Source organism: Cupressus sempervirens, chromosome 4 (genome assembly GCF_028749045.1).
Source record: "Cupressus sempervirens isolate cs-2001-9-10 chromosome 4, ASM2874904v1, whole genome shotgun sequence".
NCBI classification, from domain to species: Eukaryota; Viridiplantae; Streptophyta; class Pinopsida; order Cupressales; family Cupressaceae; genus Cupressus; species Cupressus sempervirens.
In genome coordinates this window covers 512,502,306-512,518,245 of record NC_143121.1, presented here as the reverse complement: position 1 = coordinate 512,518,245, position 15,940 = coordinate 512,502,306, and the positions used below count along the sequence as shown (strand labels likewise).

At 36.2% G+C, this 15,940-nt stretch overlaps 1 protein-coding gene across 1 annotated transcript in view; it reads right to left on the bottom strand.

Moving 5' to 3' along the window:
• LOC149562183 (serine/threonine-protein kinase BSK5-like) overlaps positions 1-15,940 on the bottom strand; it is a 69,011-nt gene that overhangs the window by 17,385 nt on the left and 35,686 nt on the right. The window contains exons 6-8 of the mRNA XM_089825729.1: positions 13,722-13,910; positions 10,417-10,581; positions 1,750-1,863 (exon numbers count right to left, since the gene is read on the bottom strand). Of these exons, the coding sequence (XP_089681855.1) occupies positions 1,750-1,863; positions 10,417-10,581; positions 13,722-13,910 (468 nt within the window). The remainder of the gene's footprint in view (positions 1-1,749; positions 1,864-10,416; positions 10,582-13,721; positions 13,911-15,940) is intronic.

Below are 15,940 nucleotides of genomic sequence, written 5' to 3'. Positions count from 1 at the left end.
GTTTATCATTAATCATTCTAATCGTGCCACGTGCCAAGAGAGTATGTCTTGATTTGTCATAGTATATGATCAGTAGCATTAATCAACCTGAAGTAATCGGATGCTTACTGTCATTATATTGATCAATAATATTAGCCTCGATTGTCATGATAACTATATTAAACATCATACTTGTTTCATCCTCATACCTCTTAATGCCATTGGAAAGTCTTCTTTATAAGAGTTCACAATTTTCCAGGTACTTTATTACTCGGACTATCTACTTGCGATGTACAGCTTACTAATAACTACCTTCTAAATATCTTAAGGTGCTCAAGCTCTGCCACTCCTTGACCCCATAAGTGTTTTATTGCTATTATATAATTAGTGCAAAGATGGGGACATTGCACTTGCCAAAGTCTATTTTTTGTCTCTTCCATGGAAAATCCGGCCTTAAGGTTCTTTTCACTTTTAAGCTGAGTAGCCAAATACTTCTATGTCCCTCCTTGGGCATATATATCTCTGTATTCGATTTGGATATTCGTCCAATATGGTCAGGATACATATTGAATACTCTATCCATGCTTACCCAAAAAATCTTGATTTTCCAATAGTGCCAAATGAGAAAGACAAATCAGATGTCTTTCAATTTAAGCGACCCATTCTTTGGGCTATCTTTGACAGCAACTCTACTATTTCTGCATTTTGCAGTCTGTTAAATTACCTTATAATTACTTATGTAGCATTTATCATTTATGTGTCTCTATTACTTTTGAAGTAATGAAAATTTCCTCTAAGAACTTCAAAAATTGTTTAAAATATATATGCATGTGTTTTTCATAAATGTCGTATCCAGCTGTATCCATATTGAGGGCCTTAAAAAATGGCCGTATCCATATTCAATACTGTATCCAAATCCATTTCCATGCAACTTTGCTTTTAAGATAACACCCATCTCCTTTATTACTTGTATAGTGGCTTTCTTGTCATGATTTTGGATAAAAAGATCCTTTCTACAGGCCTGCTTTGTATCATTTTACACACAATTCTTCAGTTTTTCTGTTTCTTCTTTTAGTTTTTTTGAGTCTGGGGATGACCCGGGGATATTTGTGGGATCTCCTAAAAGCATTACAGAAATGGGCATGCCTAGGAAAGGTCTCGGTATGGATATGTTCCCATGTATACTTAAAAAGTTTTCTATATAGAAATTCTGTTGAATGGAAGTGCATCAATGTTGGGTACGATAACAATAGAAGCCATTATTAACATTTTAAGTTGCAAGCTATACGAGAAGTATTATGGACATCCATTAGCAATGGAAGTGGCTAGTGAACAGAGCTGATAAATGGGTGTACTCCTTGATACGACATCGGTGCACACCACCGTAAAGATTTTCCATTAGAAATAATACAATGAAAAAGAAATGCCAATAGTCTGGATTAATGTGCACTGAGCAAAATAATTTCAGTGATTCACAATTCTACGTGTAGCAGTATTTAAAAGAAACTAAAAACAGAGAATAGAGTCAGAAGCAAGATTTCTATCTGAGTGATCAGTTTCTAGATTATTGAATGTTCTGATTCAAAAATTTGTTTTGATATAATAATGGCAAGTTGCCATGTGAAAGTGCTGTGCTGAAAGTGGAAATGCTTTATTGCTGACATGATAAATTGGTGAAGTATAGGGATTTCACTTGATCAATTGATAATCAAGCTACTTGCAAAGAAATAAGTAGAAGTAGATATAGTAGAAGCAAAAGGAGTATGGCACCTGAGAATAGCAGTCAATTGCAGTCACAAAATCTTTTCCTCGAAAAGCAGCATCTCCCTGCTTCTTTGAATTCAACGTCTCCTGCATTTGTTTGGTCCACATCTGAAATGAAAGCTACAAAAGCATTGTGCCATGGAAAATTAGTAATATTGGAAAAACTTGGATGTCTCAAGTACTTATAAAGAGCCTTTTAGTCCAGTAAGGATGTGTTAAAAAAAAATTCTGAAATGCAAAACAGTTATGATATATCTTCAGCAATAACATGAGCTTCAATTCAACTGATAGAAAATTTGTGGTTACATATTTTTTTTATTCTATTAGAGACCACAAATAATTGATTCACATTGGGGTGTCTTCAGGCTCAGAAGCATAACTTCTACATACAGATGATGTTGATTTAATGCTGCAATGTAGGAAAACAAAGTGCAAATGTATCCATGATTGTGCATTTGTTAAAATGAACATGATAAGCAGCAGCTTAGAGATTTGATAAGTAAAAGAGAACTGCAATTAAATAATATATGATGATCATTCAAAGAATTGTCATGATTTGAAAGTAAATGATTACCAAAAAATCTTGTCTTGTGATGTTTATAATAGATTGCCATCAGATTATATGGTACAATCAAAAATAGTAATACCATTGGAATATACTAAAAACTACTCACAATCTGTAGAAAACCCTGGAGAACACAAAACTTGGTTCCTAGAATCCAATGTCAAGGTTTGCAGGGCAGAAATTTCAAACAGAACAAAAGGATTTCTGAGTCTTACTCACCCATTCATAAAAGCATATTCAGAAAACACAATAAAAACAACCAGATCAAATCCTTGAGAATAGAGAGGATCATACGGTTGCCTAGTTTCTACAATAAGTCTCACTAGTTTCTACCATTCAATTCCTCCCATTTGTAGATGATAGTTTTTTGTTGTTTAGCTTGGAAGGTGGAGTGGAGTTGCTTTAAAGCAACTTGAGTTAGATATTTAGCAAAAGCTTTGTTTTCTATTCTTTAAAAGAATATTTCTAAGTTTGTGAGTTTGAGAAAAACAAGAAGTGATTTTATAATGATTTAAAGCCAAAAAGGGCAAGAAAACATCCTTTTCTTGCAAGCTAACTAAAACAGTTGGGCTCTATATATATAAGATTGCAGTAGCAAACTTGTTTTGTATTGGATTCCATTAGACTTTGAGAGAAAGTTAGCTGTTAAGCTGAATAGAAGATCCAACTTTTGCAGGTTTTTCCCGCATTCGAGTTTCTTGGGTATATCTCTGTTATTGTTTATTTGTGTTTGGCTTTCAGCTATTTTGCTTCTGTTATTTAGTTTCAGTTAATTAACCCATAGTATTAATTGTGATAAATCAGAGTTTATTTCAAATAATTTATTGTGCAATTAAACTGTAGCTGGGTTATGAGAATTTAACATGGTATCAAAGCTATAAGAAATTAACATGGTATTAGAGTTGTACACTCTGAATACAGGGCCAAGATTTGTGACATAGATTTGAGAGAGAAAAAATAAATGTCTCCAATTTCTTTTATGGCTATGACAACCAGTGTTCAAGTAAGAATGGGTTGCAGGGTGGCTATGGTGATCATCCTCTGGCATGGGGTTTGCATGGTGAAGATCCAAAAAGTAAGATGTGTTGCACGGAGACATTGAGGAAGAGATTTCCTAGATATGTTGAGAGGAAGAGATTTCCAAGAGAAACTAAGGAAGAAGGGGAAAGAAAATTTCAGCAAGGGAAGCAGAGGCAATTATTCTTGTAGATAGAAATTGCCATACTTTGTACTGTGAATTTTTAGATTCTTTCAAAGACAGTCTTTAGCACAAGTTTTTTCTGTGCACATTCAGTGAGAGATGGTTTCTTAGCAGAGAGAGCATTGTGAGACTGAAGTTATTTTTGTATAACTGTTGTGGCAATCTTATAGTCTGTTATTGCTCTTGAAGCTGGATAGAAGGTGCAATTGCAGGTTTTCTTTATCAAAGAATGTATAGAAAACTAGTTTGTGAAACTCTAGTACTTCCCTATTGACAAACAGATAGCAGATAACCTGACAAGGCTTTGGTGGAGAATAAATTTGTATTCTTCAAGGATAGGCTGTGTTGTGCAGAACACCTTCTTCGCTAAGAGGGAGTGTTAGTTTTTTGTTGTTTAGCTCAAAAGGTGGAGTGGAGTTACTTTAAAGCAACTTGAGTTGGATATTTAGCATCAGCTTTGTTATTTATTCTTTAAAAAAATATTTCTAAGTTTGTGAGTTTGAGAAAAACAAGAAAATTTTAGATATGATTTAAAGCCAAAGAAAGCAAGAAGACATTCTTTTGTTGCAAGCAAAGAAATACGAGCCCAGAAGGAAGCTACAGCCAGGTTCCAGCTCTCTATTGCTGCACGTGAGAAGGAATATGGCTGCCAAGTGCTGTCGTACAGCTGCAAATATGGCTGCCAGGTGCTACCGTACAGCTGCAAAGTGCCCACACGTGGCTAGAATACCCAAACCCCAACTATAACTCGGACTCAATACTACGTTCTCCAAAAGAAACAATGCACAATCTCCAAGATGCTTCTAACTACAACAAATCCAAACCACTATTTTGGGGGCTACGTCCCAAACAAGCAAAGCAAGTGGGGTTGGTGTCCCAAGTGCTGAAAGCTCAATCAGAGCCCAAATCACAAATCCAAGATGTAATATGTCAATAATGCCTTCGAACTTTGTCTTTACCTCTTTATAACCCACCAAACTTAGCTCGAACCCTAAAAGTGTCTCCATGTGGCGTTGGGTTATAAAATAATATATTTCTCATTTTTAAAGTGGTCAAGTATCCAGAAAATTACCTTTTCCCCAATAGAAAGAAATCCGTTCACCGAATTGCTCTGAGTCGAAAGAGAAATATTTAGAAAAGTTCAAGACCTTTCCAACAAGCTATTACACCAAGGGATATTCACCCAAATGAGGCCAAAAAACCCCTTATTACTCCAAAATGGCTATAACTTAGCCTTATTTAAATTATTAAAATGCTAACTTAGGAGAATATTTAAATATATTAAAATATTTCCCAAATAGCGAACTAATAACCAAAACACCTCTACAAGGTGAAACTAAATTCGTCACCTCCTGTGACTGATGTCGGATAATCTGAAATAACTAAGACTCTCATCCCTCAAAATTAGGGATACTCCTAAAAAATAGGAATGTCTCTGAATCTCCCGAAACTGAAACCATAGAATGATCTCATAGAGACTCAAGAATGTAACCCATCTCCACCTCTTAAAATGTATTAAACTCCTCCTACAATTAAGGAACTGCTCTCAATTGCTCTCCTACTGTCCGAAACTCCAGATCCAAACACTGTATACCCTCACTGAGTCCCTAAACACCACTGCCAACCTACGAGACTCTAACGATAGGCCAACTCTATCGTCTCTAATGTCCACTCCAGAAAGGGGACATGACAATCCTCCCTTCCCGAAGATTGCTTGTCCACAAGCAATGAACAAACTCCTGTTGCGCCACTCTGATATACACTCCTGAGTGTGTGAAATAAAGCAACACATCAAGAATCGCCCAATCAAATGCACTGCATAGGATAATACCAGGATCCCACACTAGATGATAGTGTTCCCACAACCAAGGTGGTAACATATTGGAATCCTTGTGAGACAAGGCGTCAAACAAAACAACACCCGGATTCCAACACCATCTTAACCAGCACCCATCCATCATATATAAATAAGGATAACTGGAAACCTCTATCATGCCATATCTCTCCGCAACCATTGTGATACCACCACGAAAGTAATAATCATCCAAAGCATCATGTCTGTTAATACCCACATCATCCTATAACCATGATCTCGGATGAAGTCTCTGTGATATAGATGTGATAGCCCATGTTGGAAACTGCTTGACATAATACTGGATCATTTGCTGGTCCCACCAACCAATCCTCCCAAACTGCTGAGTCAGGTGCCTACAGTCAATAATTCTATCCTCTGAAGATGGGAGTGCACCATCGCAACACGGATAGTATAAGTCCTACTTCAATATCCCCATAGCCTTATGAAGAGCATGGAAATCTGCCATGGAAAATCCTCCATTATCTTGCTCATCAATCATAAGAGCACTCCAACTGAGTGTAGATAACATCTGTCGAGTGACATCAAAGTGCTCAACCACTATGTCTACCCTCCTGTCATCAACCCTGAGTTGTCTAATCAAGCGATGAGGAGTCTGAAAATGATAGTTCTCAGGCATGTGTACTACCTCTGAATCTGCGCCATGGTAGAATATTGTGTCGGAGTCATGTACATCATTGTAAGGAGTATCCAATATGCATTCACTAATGCATGTATCCTCATTTATAGTACTACAACTTTGTACCTCTGAGACCATCTCCTCTGTCAATGATGAAACTGTTGTCGCCACACTATGCTCACTCTCATTAGCTCCCCATGTGTCTGCACATACAACCGAATCACGATCTTGGGATTCAGTGTCACTATGAGTACACACTATTCTGATTTCTAGGGTATGGCTAAGAAATCAGACTCATCATGACATGAAGTCTTATCACCCAATCCCTCTGAAATACCTATGTCCGGATTACTCTCTTGTGCAAACTCACCAAAATAATGCTGACCCTCTGTATTACTTGTTGTTCCATCCAAATCAACGCTGGCCTCTTCTTCCGTTGGAAGAAATAAAGTTCTAATGGATGATTCCCTTTGTTTCCTTGCATCATCTATCTGATTATGGCATTCTTTGACTCTTTGGAGATGACGTCTTGCTTGGGCAGCAAGTATCTTTGCTTGCATAGCTCTACCTAACCAATATTTATTCAACCTTTGACAATGTTTTATATCATCTACCCCAAAGTACACAAAATCAGGCTTATGATGACTTGTACCATTCCCATCATCATGTCCCATGCTTGCACCATGTGTACCCTCAAATATAGAATACAAATCATTGTTCTCTTCTTGACCAAAGGATGCCACATCTTGAGGTAACGAAGTTGTGTCACTGCTGTTATGAACTTCAGAATTATTATGATGTGTTCTAGTTATATTTTTTACCCCTTTAAGTGTATTATCATAGAAAGTCTCATGACCACCACTTGCATACGAGCCTTCATGACTATTCCCAAGTGAAAGAGTTACCATATTACAAAGAGGAGGGTGTAAGTTATCACTGCCCAAACTCAGAGTTGTGGGAGCCTCCTCCATGCTTCCATTCCAATCATCAAACAACACCCCATCTTGATTCTTCACATGCTTAGATAGAAGTGGCTCAAAGAAGTCTTCAACTTGGCTTCTATGAGATTCAAAATCAGACTGCCTGCATACTAAACTTGCCATCCCGTTCTTAAGTTGAATACCATCATCATCATTACCTCTATTTGAAATAAATGTTACCTCATGATTTGAATTGCTGTTGCAAATTTTAGAATAGGCCTCACACCTTGGTGTTACATTTCCAACATCTCTAATGGTTTGTCCCCTGATTGTAATCTCTTCCAATTTGTGACCAATGGCTTTTTTATTATCATTTAATATTTCTTTCTCTTTTTGCTGCTGAAGGGAGCTTGTAGATACCCAGTTATCATCTGCTTCAGGCACACCCATAAATTTTGTAAAGGAAAGGAGGTTGCATATCTCCTTAGGAAGAGAACAATACTGATGGTAGCTGCTCATAACTACAACATTGAATGTCTTGGCAAGAGGCATCTTACTTGTGCTTGTTAACGAAGATAAAACCTTAGAGCACCCATTTTTATTTCTAGCCATGGTATTGGCCTGTAACTGAACTGATTTCTTTTCCAACAGGCTGGCAGGTTCTAGGCTCTGATACCACTGAAAGATCCTTGATGGATCTCTTATGCTGATCTACTGTAATTTTATTATTTTTAAATTTGTTTTCCCTGTTTATTAAAATTTTCTTGTAGAACTAGACAGAAGTTGCAGAAGAGTTTGATTGTTTTATGTTTTTGATGATTTTTCAATAAGTAATAACAAAAGTACAATAACATGAACCAGTTCTGAAAATATATTCCAAATACAATCAAAGCAATTTCGCTTCAAGCAGATTTTTGAATATAAAACCTAATTTGTAACCAGATGAAGATTTACAATAATATCCAGATGATTACAACCAAGGATAAACCCAACCTGAAGGCATGAAGGAGAAATATGAGCCCAGAAGGAAGCTATGGCCAGGTTCCAGCTCTCTATTGCTACACGTGGAAAAGAATATGGCTGCCAAGTGCTGTCGTACAGCTGCAAATATGGCTGTCAGGTGCTACCGTACAACTACAAAGTGCCCACACGTGGATAGAATACCCAAACCCCAGCTATAACTCTGACTCAATACTACGTTCTTCAAAAGAAACAATGCACAATCTCCAAGATGCTTCTGACTGCAACAAATCCAAACCACTATTTTGGGGGCTATGTCCCAAACAGGTAAAGCAAGTGGGGTTGGAGTCCCAAGTGCTAAAAGCTCAATCAGAGCCCAAATCACAAATCCAAGCTGTAATATGTCAATAATGCCTTCGAACTCTGTCTTTACCTCCTTATAACCCACCAAACTTAGCTCGAACCCTAAAAGTGTCTCCATGCGGCGTTGGGTTATAAAATAATATATTTCTCATTTTTAAAGTGGTCAAGTATCCAGAAAATGACCTTTTTCCCAATAGAAAGAAATCCGTTCACCGAATTTCTCCGAGTCGAAAGAGAAATATTTAGAAAAGTTCAAGACCTTTTCAACGAGCTATTACACCAAGGGATATTCACCTAGATGAGGCCAAAAAACCCCTTATTACTCCAAAATGGCTATAACTTAGCCTTATTTAAATTATTAAAATGCTAACTTAGGAGAATATTTAAATATATTAAAATATTTCCCAAATAGCGAACTGATAACCAAAACACATCTACAAGGTGAAACTAAACTCGTCACCCCCTGTGACTGATGCCAGATAATCTGAAATAACTAACAGTCTCATCCCTCAAAATTAGGGATATTCCTAAAAAATAGGAATGTATTCGAATCTCCAAAAACTGAAACCATAGAATGATCTCATAGAGACTCAAGAATGTAACCCATCTCCACCTCCTAAAATGTATTAAACTCCTCCTACAATTAAGGACCTGCTCTCAATTGCTCTCCTACTGTTTGAAACCCCAAATCCAAACACTATATACCCTAATTGAGTCCCTAAACATCACTGCCAACCTACGAGACTCTAATGATAGGCCAACTCTATCGTCTCTGATGTCCACTCTAGAAAGGGGACATGACAAAAACTAAGTTACTGGTTCAGACTTGGGTTCGGATGCAGGTTTGAGATTTGGGTTCGAAATTCACTCAACATTGTTTTGGAGTGGGTTCGAATTCGTTTTGGGTTCGTCCATACAAAACATATGTTTTATTTATGTATGTATATGTATATGTATGTGTATGTGTATGTGTATGTGTATGTGTATGTGTATGTGTATGTGTATGTGTATGTATGTGTATGCAGCAGAAAATAAGTTCATACACCACTCTGCTAATAGTAAAGCAACATAGCAATATACACCACCATGTATATAGATTAGTGTTTTAGTCCAAATAGCATAGGTTTTCTTTGTAGCCTTTTTTGTGGTCTATTTTAGGGTTGGAGTATTGGATTGACTAAGATGGAACCAAAAAAAAATTAACAAAGTAAAAAAATTCCATCTTTTGGTAAAATTCAGCCTGGGTCCTGCTGCAGATTTGGCAATTTGCCATAGAAACTGCAAAATTTGTGTCAGGTTCGTCTAACAGAATTTGGACAGACTTTTGCAAGCATATGATAAGGACCAGACTTTTGCAAGAATGGGATCAGACTTTGGGCTTGCCAAGGAAGAATTTGGTAACATAGCATAGAAACAGTGACAGTGGAGGGATGCAGAATGCTTTAATTCATGATAGAAACTTAGTTTAGAATCCTAGACCCAAGTCCGTCCCAGCCACATATTTGGACCCACCATATGCTCAGACTCGAACTTTTACAATTATACTCCATCTCATCCACAAATAATCATAAGTTTGATTGGTATCATTTCTCCTCCTTGGAGAGTAAGAAAGGCCTAATAACAGTTTTTGTTCAAAAACAGCAGTGGGGTGAAGGGTGCCAATAGAGACAGCAGACTTGGATGTGGCAGAGCTTAGATGCTTTGAGAAGGCCGTGACCCCTTGAAGGTGGTGGGATGGCAGTGGAGGCAAGGGTGCAGAGGGAGAAAGAAGAGAAAAGCATTGCTATTTCCACAAAGAATATTACATACAAGGAAGCCAAATGACAATCATAATTAACTAGATGAAACACTGTTACTTATACAGTTTTGGCTTTCTTTTTTAAAGATCCTTTACTGGATGTACTCATTGGTTCTTGCTCATCTAATTTGATCATTCATGGACACTCATCTACTTATTTCTTCTTGCTTTCTTTCTGGTTTCCCAGAACATGTGACATATTTCAATATAGCAACTTTGTTTACTGCTGGTGATTTCAATTTCTTGTAACATTAATAATTTGTATATAACTGCAATTTAGCTCCTGTAATTAAACAAGGCGTGTTGATGTTTCAATTATTCAATTCACTGTTTTTTTTTCTGAAAAACAACAAACAAAAGAATTAATAACTTACTTCATTGGTTGTCCCTTCATCATCTTTGTAACCAACTTTTTCCAAAATTTCATGTATGGCAGTGAGATCCATTCTGGAACATGCTTCACCAAGAGGAGATAAAACAAGTGGTTGATCCAAGGATATGTCTTCTTTTGATATTCCCATCAAGACATGTGATGGAACCTAAATGATAGAAAAGCAATTGCACAGATGAAGAAATGATTAAAAGACTAATTTGAAACTCATTAGCAGAAAGTTATTAAATAAAAGATCCAGTGCAGATTGCTAGAAAGAAGCTAATCTTTTGTATGCGAAACTCAAACCCTATAATAATACCATATTTAAAAATTTATAAAAATACAGACATAACAAGCGGCTACTGCAATTCTTTGAGCTCCTCAGTGGACTGATAATTACCAGAACCACTTCAGTCTTAGCTCAGTTTTTCACTACCTGACGCCAGCTACTCTTATTTGGTACTTAGTTAAACTAAATAACTATGATATGTCTCAAATTATTACTCATTGTGAGACAACTATGATATTCAGAGCAGAGATATGACTATAATGAAAAATTTATCAAGATAAAGAACAAATCCTCTCAGAAACATCTTGCATAGTACCAGTATAAAAATGAGACCAGAAGAATGCATAACCAGCAGCATATTAAAATAATTAATGGTCATCTTAGTCATCTTAGGTAGTTTCTTTATTTGTCTTGAGTTCACAATTGTTACTTTTAGAAACAACATCTTTGTAAATCTATATATGGAGTTTTTGTCTCCTCTGTTTAAAATAACACTGATTTACCATAACACAGCAACAGATGAATCAAGCAAAATTATCGGCATACCTACAAATAACCTTACAGGCTTTCTTCTCTGATTTTTTATCTATGGGACACCAACCCTAAACCAAATTTCACTACTTTTACCAAAAAAAAAAAACAATAACGTATCCAACTTAATAGAACTCCACTATTATACAAATATAATGCATAAGGAGATCAAATATAATTCAACAAAGACATTAAAAAGTGAAAAACATCTTCATAAAAGATGCCTGTGGTAATCATAAAAGCCCATTTAGACTCAAACAACTAGAGACTTAAGAAAAATTGCCCGATTCAGTAATTAGCTCATGAGCCTTGTTCCCACAACACCATATGACGAACTGGGGCTGTAATACATGGATGACTATTTCAGCATTGTGTGTAAATAACTCTTGTATAATAGTTGTGATCCATTTACTTAGGCTGAATTATTGTTAGGCCGTGACTTCAAAATTGTTCTGACTTTAGAGTTCCTATGTCATTGTCTGCTGTACAAATCCATACTGATTTATCATTTTTTATTTATCAAAATTAAGTCCCTTCTGAATTGAATCAATCACAAAAGTTTCCTTCAATAGAATTCAGTAAACATGTCTGAACTAGGAATTCACTGTCTAACTATCCTACCAAGAACTACAGCTAACCAAGGTAAATTTAGAGACTAACAACAAATCACCCATTTCAGAATGATTCATTTACTTAGGTCGACAATACTTCACACTAATTCCATCTTTAAAGTTCCTATGTTACTGTCTAGCACGTCCATTCAAAATGTTAATCAATAAAAGAACAAAGAAACTCCTTTCAGAATTGAATCAATGAATAAAAGGTTCTTTTGACAGTATTTTTCATTCAGATGAAATTTTATGAACAAGGAATCCACATTCTAACCAATCAACTACAGAGTGATAGAGTGAACCTGAGAAAATTGACTAATCATGCTACAATATTTTATCAGCTCCATGAGAAATGACAGTTATGGCCCACATAATTCTTGTGTTAGTAGCAGTGAAATCTTGAAAGAGTACTGTTTAAGTGCCCAGTAAGAGCGGTTGTATTCATCAAAATCTACCCTGTTTCTTTCAGTGTATCAAACAATATTTGTAGAGCCTGAAGGTAGCATTGGTACAGCTCCTTTGACAGTTTGAAAGATCCTGGTGCCACAAGGTGTTTTATTTCCAATTGCACGCTAGAGTGCTGAGGGTTGGTGGGCAAGAGCTAAATAAAACATACGACTCCAGAGATGGCTTCAGGAGCAAAATTATAGAGATTGCGCTGACAGATTCCTCAGTGAACCTGGAAGAGTCCAAAACTCACTCAGACTTGCATTGTACCACCTAGTGTCCTGCAATATTGGAGGTGGCATAGATTGGTTAAAGCATCACCGAGGACGGCTGGATTTCCTTGAGATTCATTTGGTCAATCACTTGAGGAATGCAAACTATATGCATGTTTTGAGGACTTGGAGGATGGATGTCAAAGGCCCTTATTTGCAATGACTAATCCAAATTCTTGTGTTTTCATAGACTTGAAGCTTAAGACAATTCTCTGTATGGCATTGAATCAAGCATGACTATCTTGCATTTTTAAGAGGTCACCTTGCATCTTTTGTTTTCAGCAAGTGTATTTGTTGGTTTGACAATACATTAAAATATTTTTTTCTCCTTAAAAGATTTGTACATCTCCTGTTAGCATCTATGATCTATCCATCACTACTAATATTATGGTCTTCGTATCTGCTTTCTACTATCTACTGAGAATCATTAACACAACACAAACATCTATTGTGCATGAGAATGATATTGAAATATGGCATTTTAGTTTGAAGTGAGCACATGAAAATAAATAATCAGGTGCTCACTTCACCCAATGAATGGACAAGCTATACTCTCACCATGTATCTATAATGTAAATACATGGGGAGTCAGTACTACATGCATAACAGGATGCATAAACTCTGAAGATGCATCTAAATGCATGAGGGAATGAAAGACAACTCGAAACAAAGGTAGAAAATAAAATGGTCGAATCATAGGCAAACAATTGAGCTACAATAAGAAATTTCCCAACCAGGACCAACCATACCCATTAAGAATATAAATGTTATTATAGAAGATTTTGCCTCCATTAAGCATTCCTGTGGAGATAAACATTAATTTTCTTGTATTCCACCTAACAGTTAGTATATAATGATAGTCAGCTCTTGTTCCACAATCCGTGTACTTGCCCTACAATTCAAGCTACCAGGAATCGAAGCACCTAATTATTCTCAAAGAAAAATAACCCCATAAACAAAGGCAATAAAGAAGCAAGCATACTAAATTGAAATTCTTAAATTCCTGGAAGCCATAAGGTTGCAGAACCAGTGGTGAGTTTTCATGTATGTGTCGATCTTACTTCGCAGAAGTATACTTCAAAATGTTAAAAAAATTAAATGAGCCAATTTTAAGGTACCAAATTCTACAGTTTAAAAAGAGAAACTAGTGCCCCACCTCTATTTGTTTCTGAAGTGAAGAAAGCGCTGCCACAAGAGATTTGGCATTAGGCCTCTCACGAGGCTCATATTGTAGGCATCGTGAAGCCAAGCGCACTAGCTCAGTTCCATCATCATTGGAGAAATGACCTTCGAGACAAGAGTCCATCAACAGCAAAAAGTTTTTACCTCTTATAAGATCAAGTGCCTGCAAGAAATTCACTTCTATCAACACATAATGAAACTAGAATATGATGCCCAAAAGAAAAGAAATGTGAGCAACAATGAATCCGGGGTAGACATAACTGTTGAAGGGCAAGACAGAATCTCAAATGCAAGAAGTAACTGAGAATTCCTGATATCTCAACTTATTTCCATGTTGATCTTTATCTGTCTATGCCATGTCAAACTAAATAACCAAAGGATTCATTTTTATCTGCTTTTGTCCCTAGAATTCTAGTAGAAGACTCCCTATAAAAAGTGCTGTCCTGCCATTTCAAAATATTTAATAACTTGGCAATGTTCTTTTATATTCTTGTTTTTAATGAAACTATTGGAGGCTCTTATCTGAAAAAAGAGCCTACTGAAAAAGAAACTTTCTTATTGGAAAAATACTAATTAGGTGTTAAACATAATTACAGGAATAAATGGCTGCATTCTTCAAGTAACAATATGAAGGAGAATTTTGCATATGATATTGCGTAATGCAATGGGCTTGTATGGACATTTAAGCCAATTTTGTTACTTTAGAAGACCTCAACATTTGTTTTATTGCACCTTAATTCCCCCATGACCACAAAAATATCTGTTTTGATACAAGACCGAAATTTCTGATGGAACAGTGCTAAAAAACCATCAGATCCTGGGATTTTATTCGGGTGGAAAGGTCAAGACCGTATCTAAAAATATTCATTGCACTCCGCTTGCTTCTGCTGTCATTCCCTTAAGTAATTTGTAAATTGACATGTAATTTTAAGCCCTTCATTTAGATATGTATATTTTGTTATTCCAATCCTCTGAGATGTGTTTATGTCCTGAGAGCTAAGAGCTAACATATCCAAAAAACAATGGTATTGGAGTAGCCTTCTCTGACCCACATTTCTATGGATCTTTTCCTCTAGTAGCATCATTCTCTCAGTTGGGAAAGCAAAATGTTATAGTCAACCCTTTTTTTCCTGCGCAGACAGTTTCCAGGAGAATCCATTATCGTTGGTTTGTTTTTGCAAAACTGCAAGTTGATTGTGCAGATGTTTTAACTGTTAGATAATATTTTCCAGCACCTACAATATATTTTCAAGCACTGGAGTTTTCCTCAAATTTTGCAGTTCGTATCCTTTTAAATGGTTTTCCTTTTTGGCCACAATTTTTTCCATTGATAGCAAAATCAAAGCTACCCATCACATAGATTCAAAATTAAAAGCCATCACATAGCTACAAAATCAAAACCAGCAGTTACATGACATGTTCATTCTAGGGACAATTTCCACCACAATTTCTTGAATGTGTAAAAAGCCTAAATTTTTATGCCAAATCAATATCACTTCAAACCTGGGAATTTACACTAGGGCACGAATAGCCTTCCTCCTAATTGCATTAATAGCTTTCCTCCTTGAGTCCGGAGATCAAAGTTGAAAAAATATTTTGTGACATGCACTACTCCTGATGCACAGCCCTTGCTTGAGAGCATAGCTTTGAACAAGGAGGTTCATAATGCTGCAAAAAAATCATTTTGCAAGTTTTGGTACTTTGGCGAAATTTTATTTCTTGTCACCAGGTAATTATTTTTTATTTGATTGTTTAAGTTCGATTTTAAAATTTATAGTTTGAAATTCATAATGAATTGTTATAATTTTCTTACACATACTTGTTAGTCTATTTGGTACAGGTTTCCTTACAGGCAAGGCATGATGGATGGTGTATCCATTTGTGAGTGGAGGTTTAAAGCTCCTACTGATGCTAAGTTAAGTGGCCCCTCTTGTTAGAAATGATTAGGGATATAACAGTTGAGTTAGAGAACCAGCGAGTGTCTTGGAGCAAAACGGGTTCCACCATCATGATAGGTGGTTGGACCAATAGGAGGAATAGGACACTCCTACATTTTCTTGTTTCCTGCAGAGGTAATTAATCATTCTACTTTCCTAAATGCATTGAATAAACTAAACTTTGATTTATGATTATTATTTGAATTTTGTAAATGATGATTTATTAATTGGTTGTTGATCATTATTTTGCTTTATT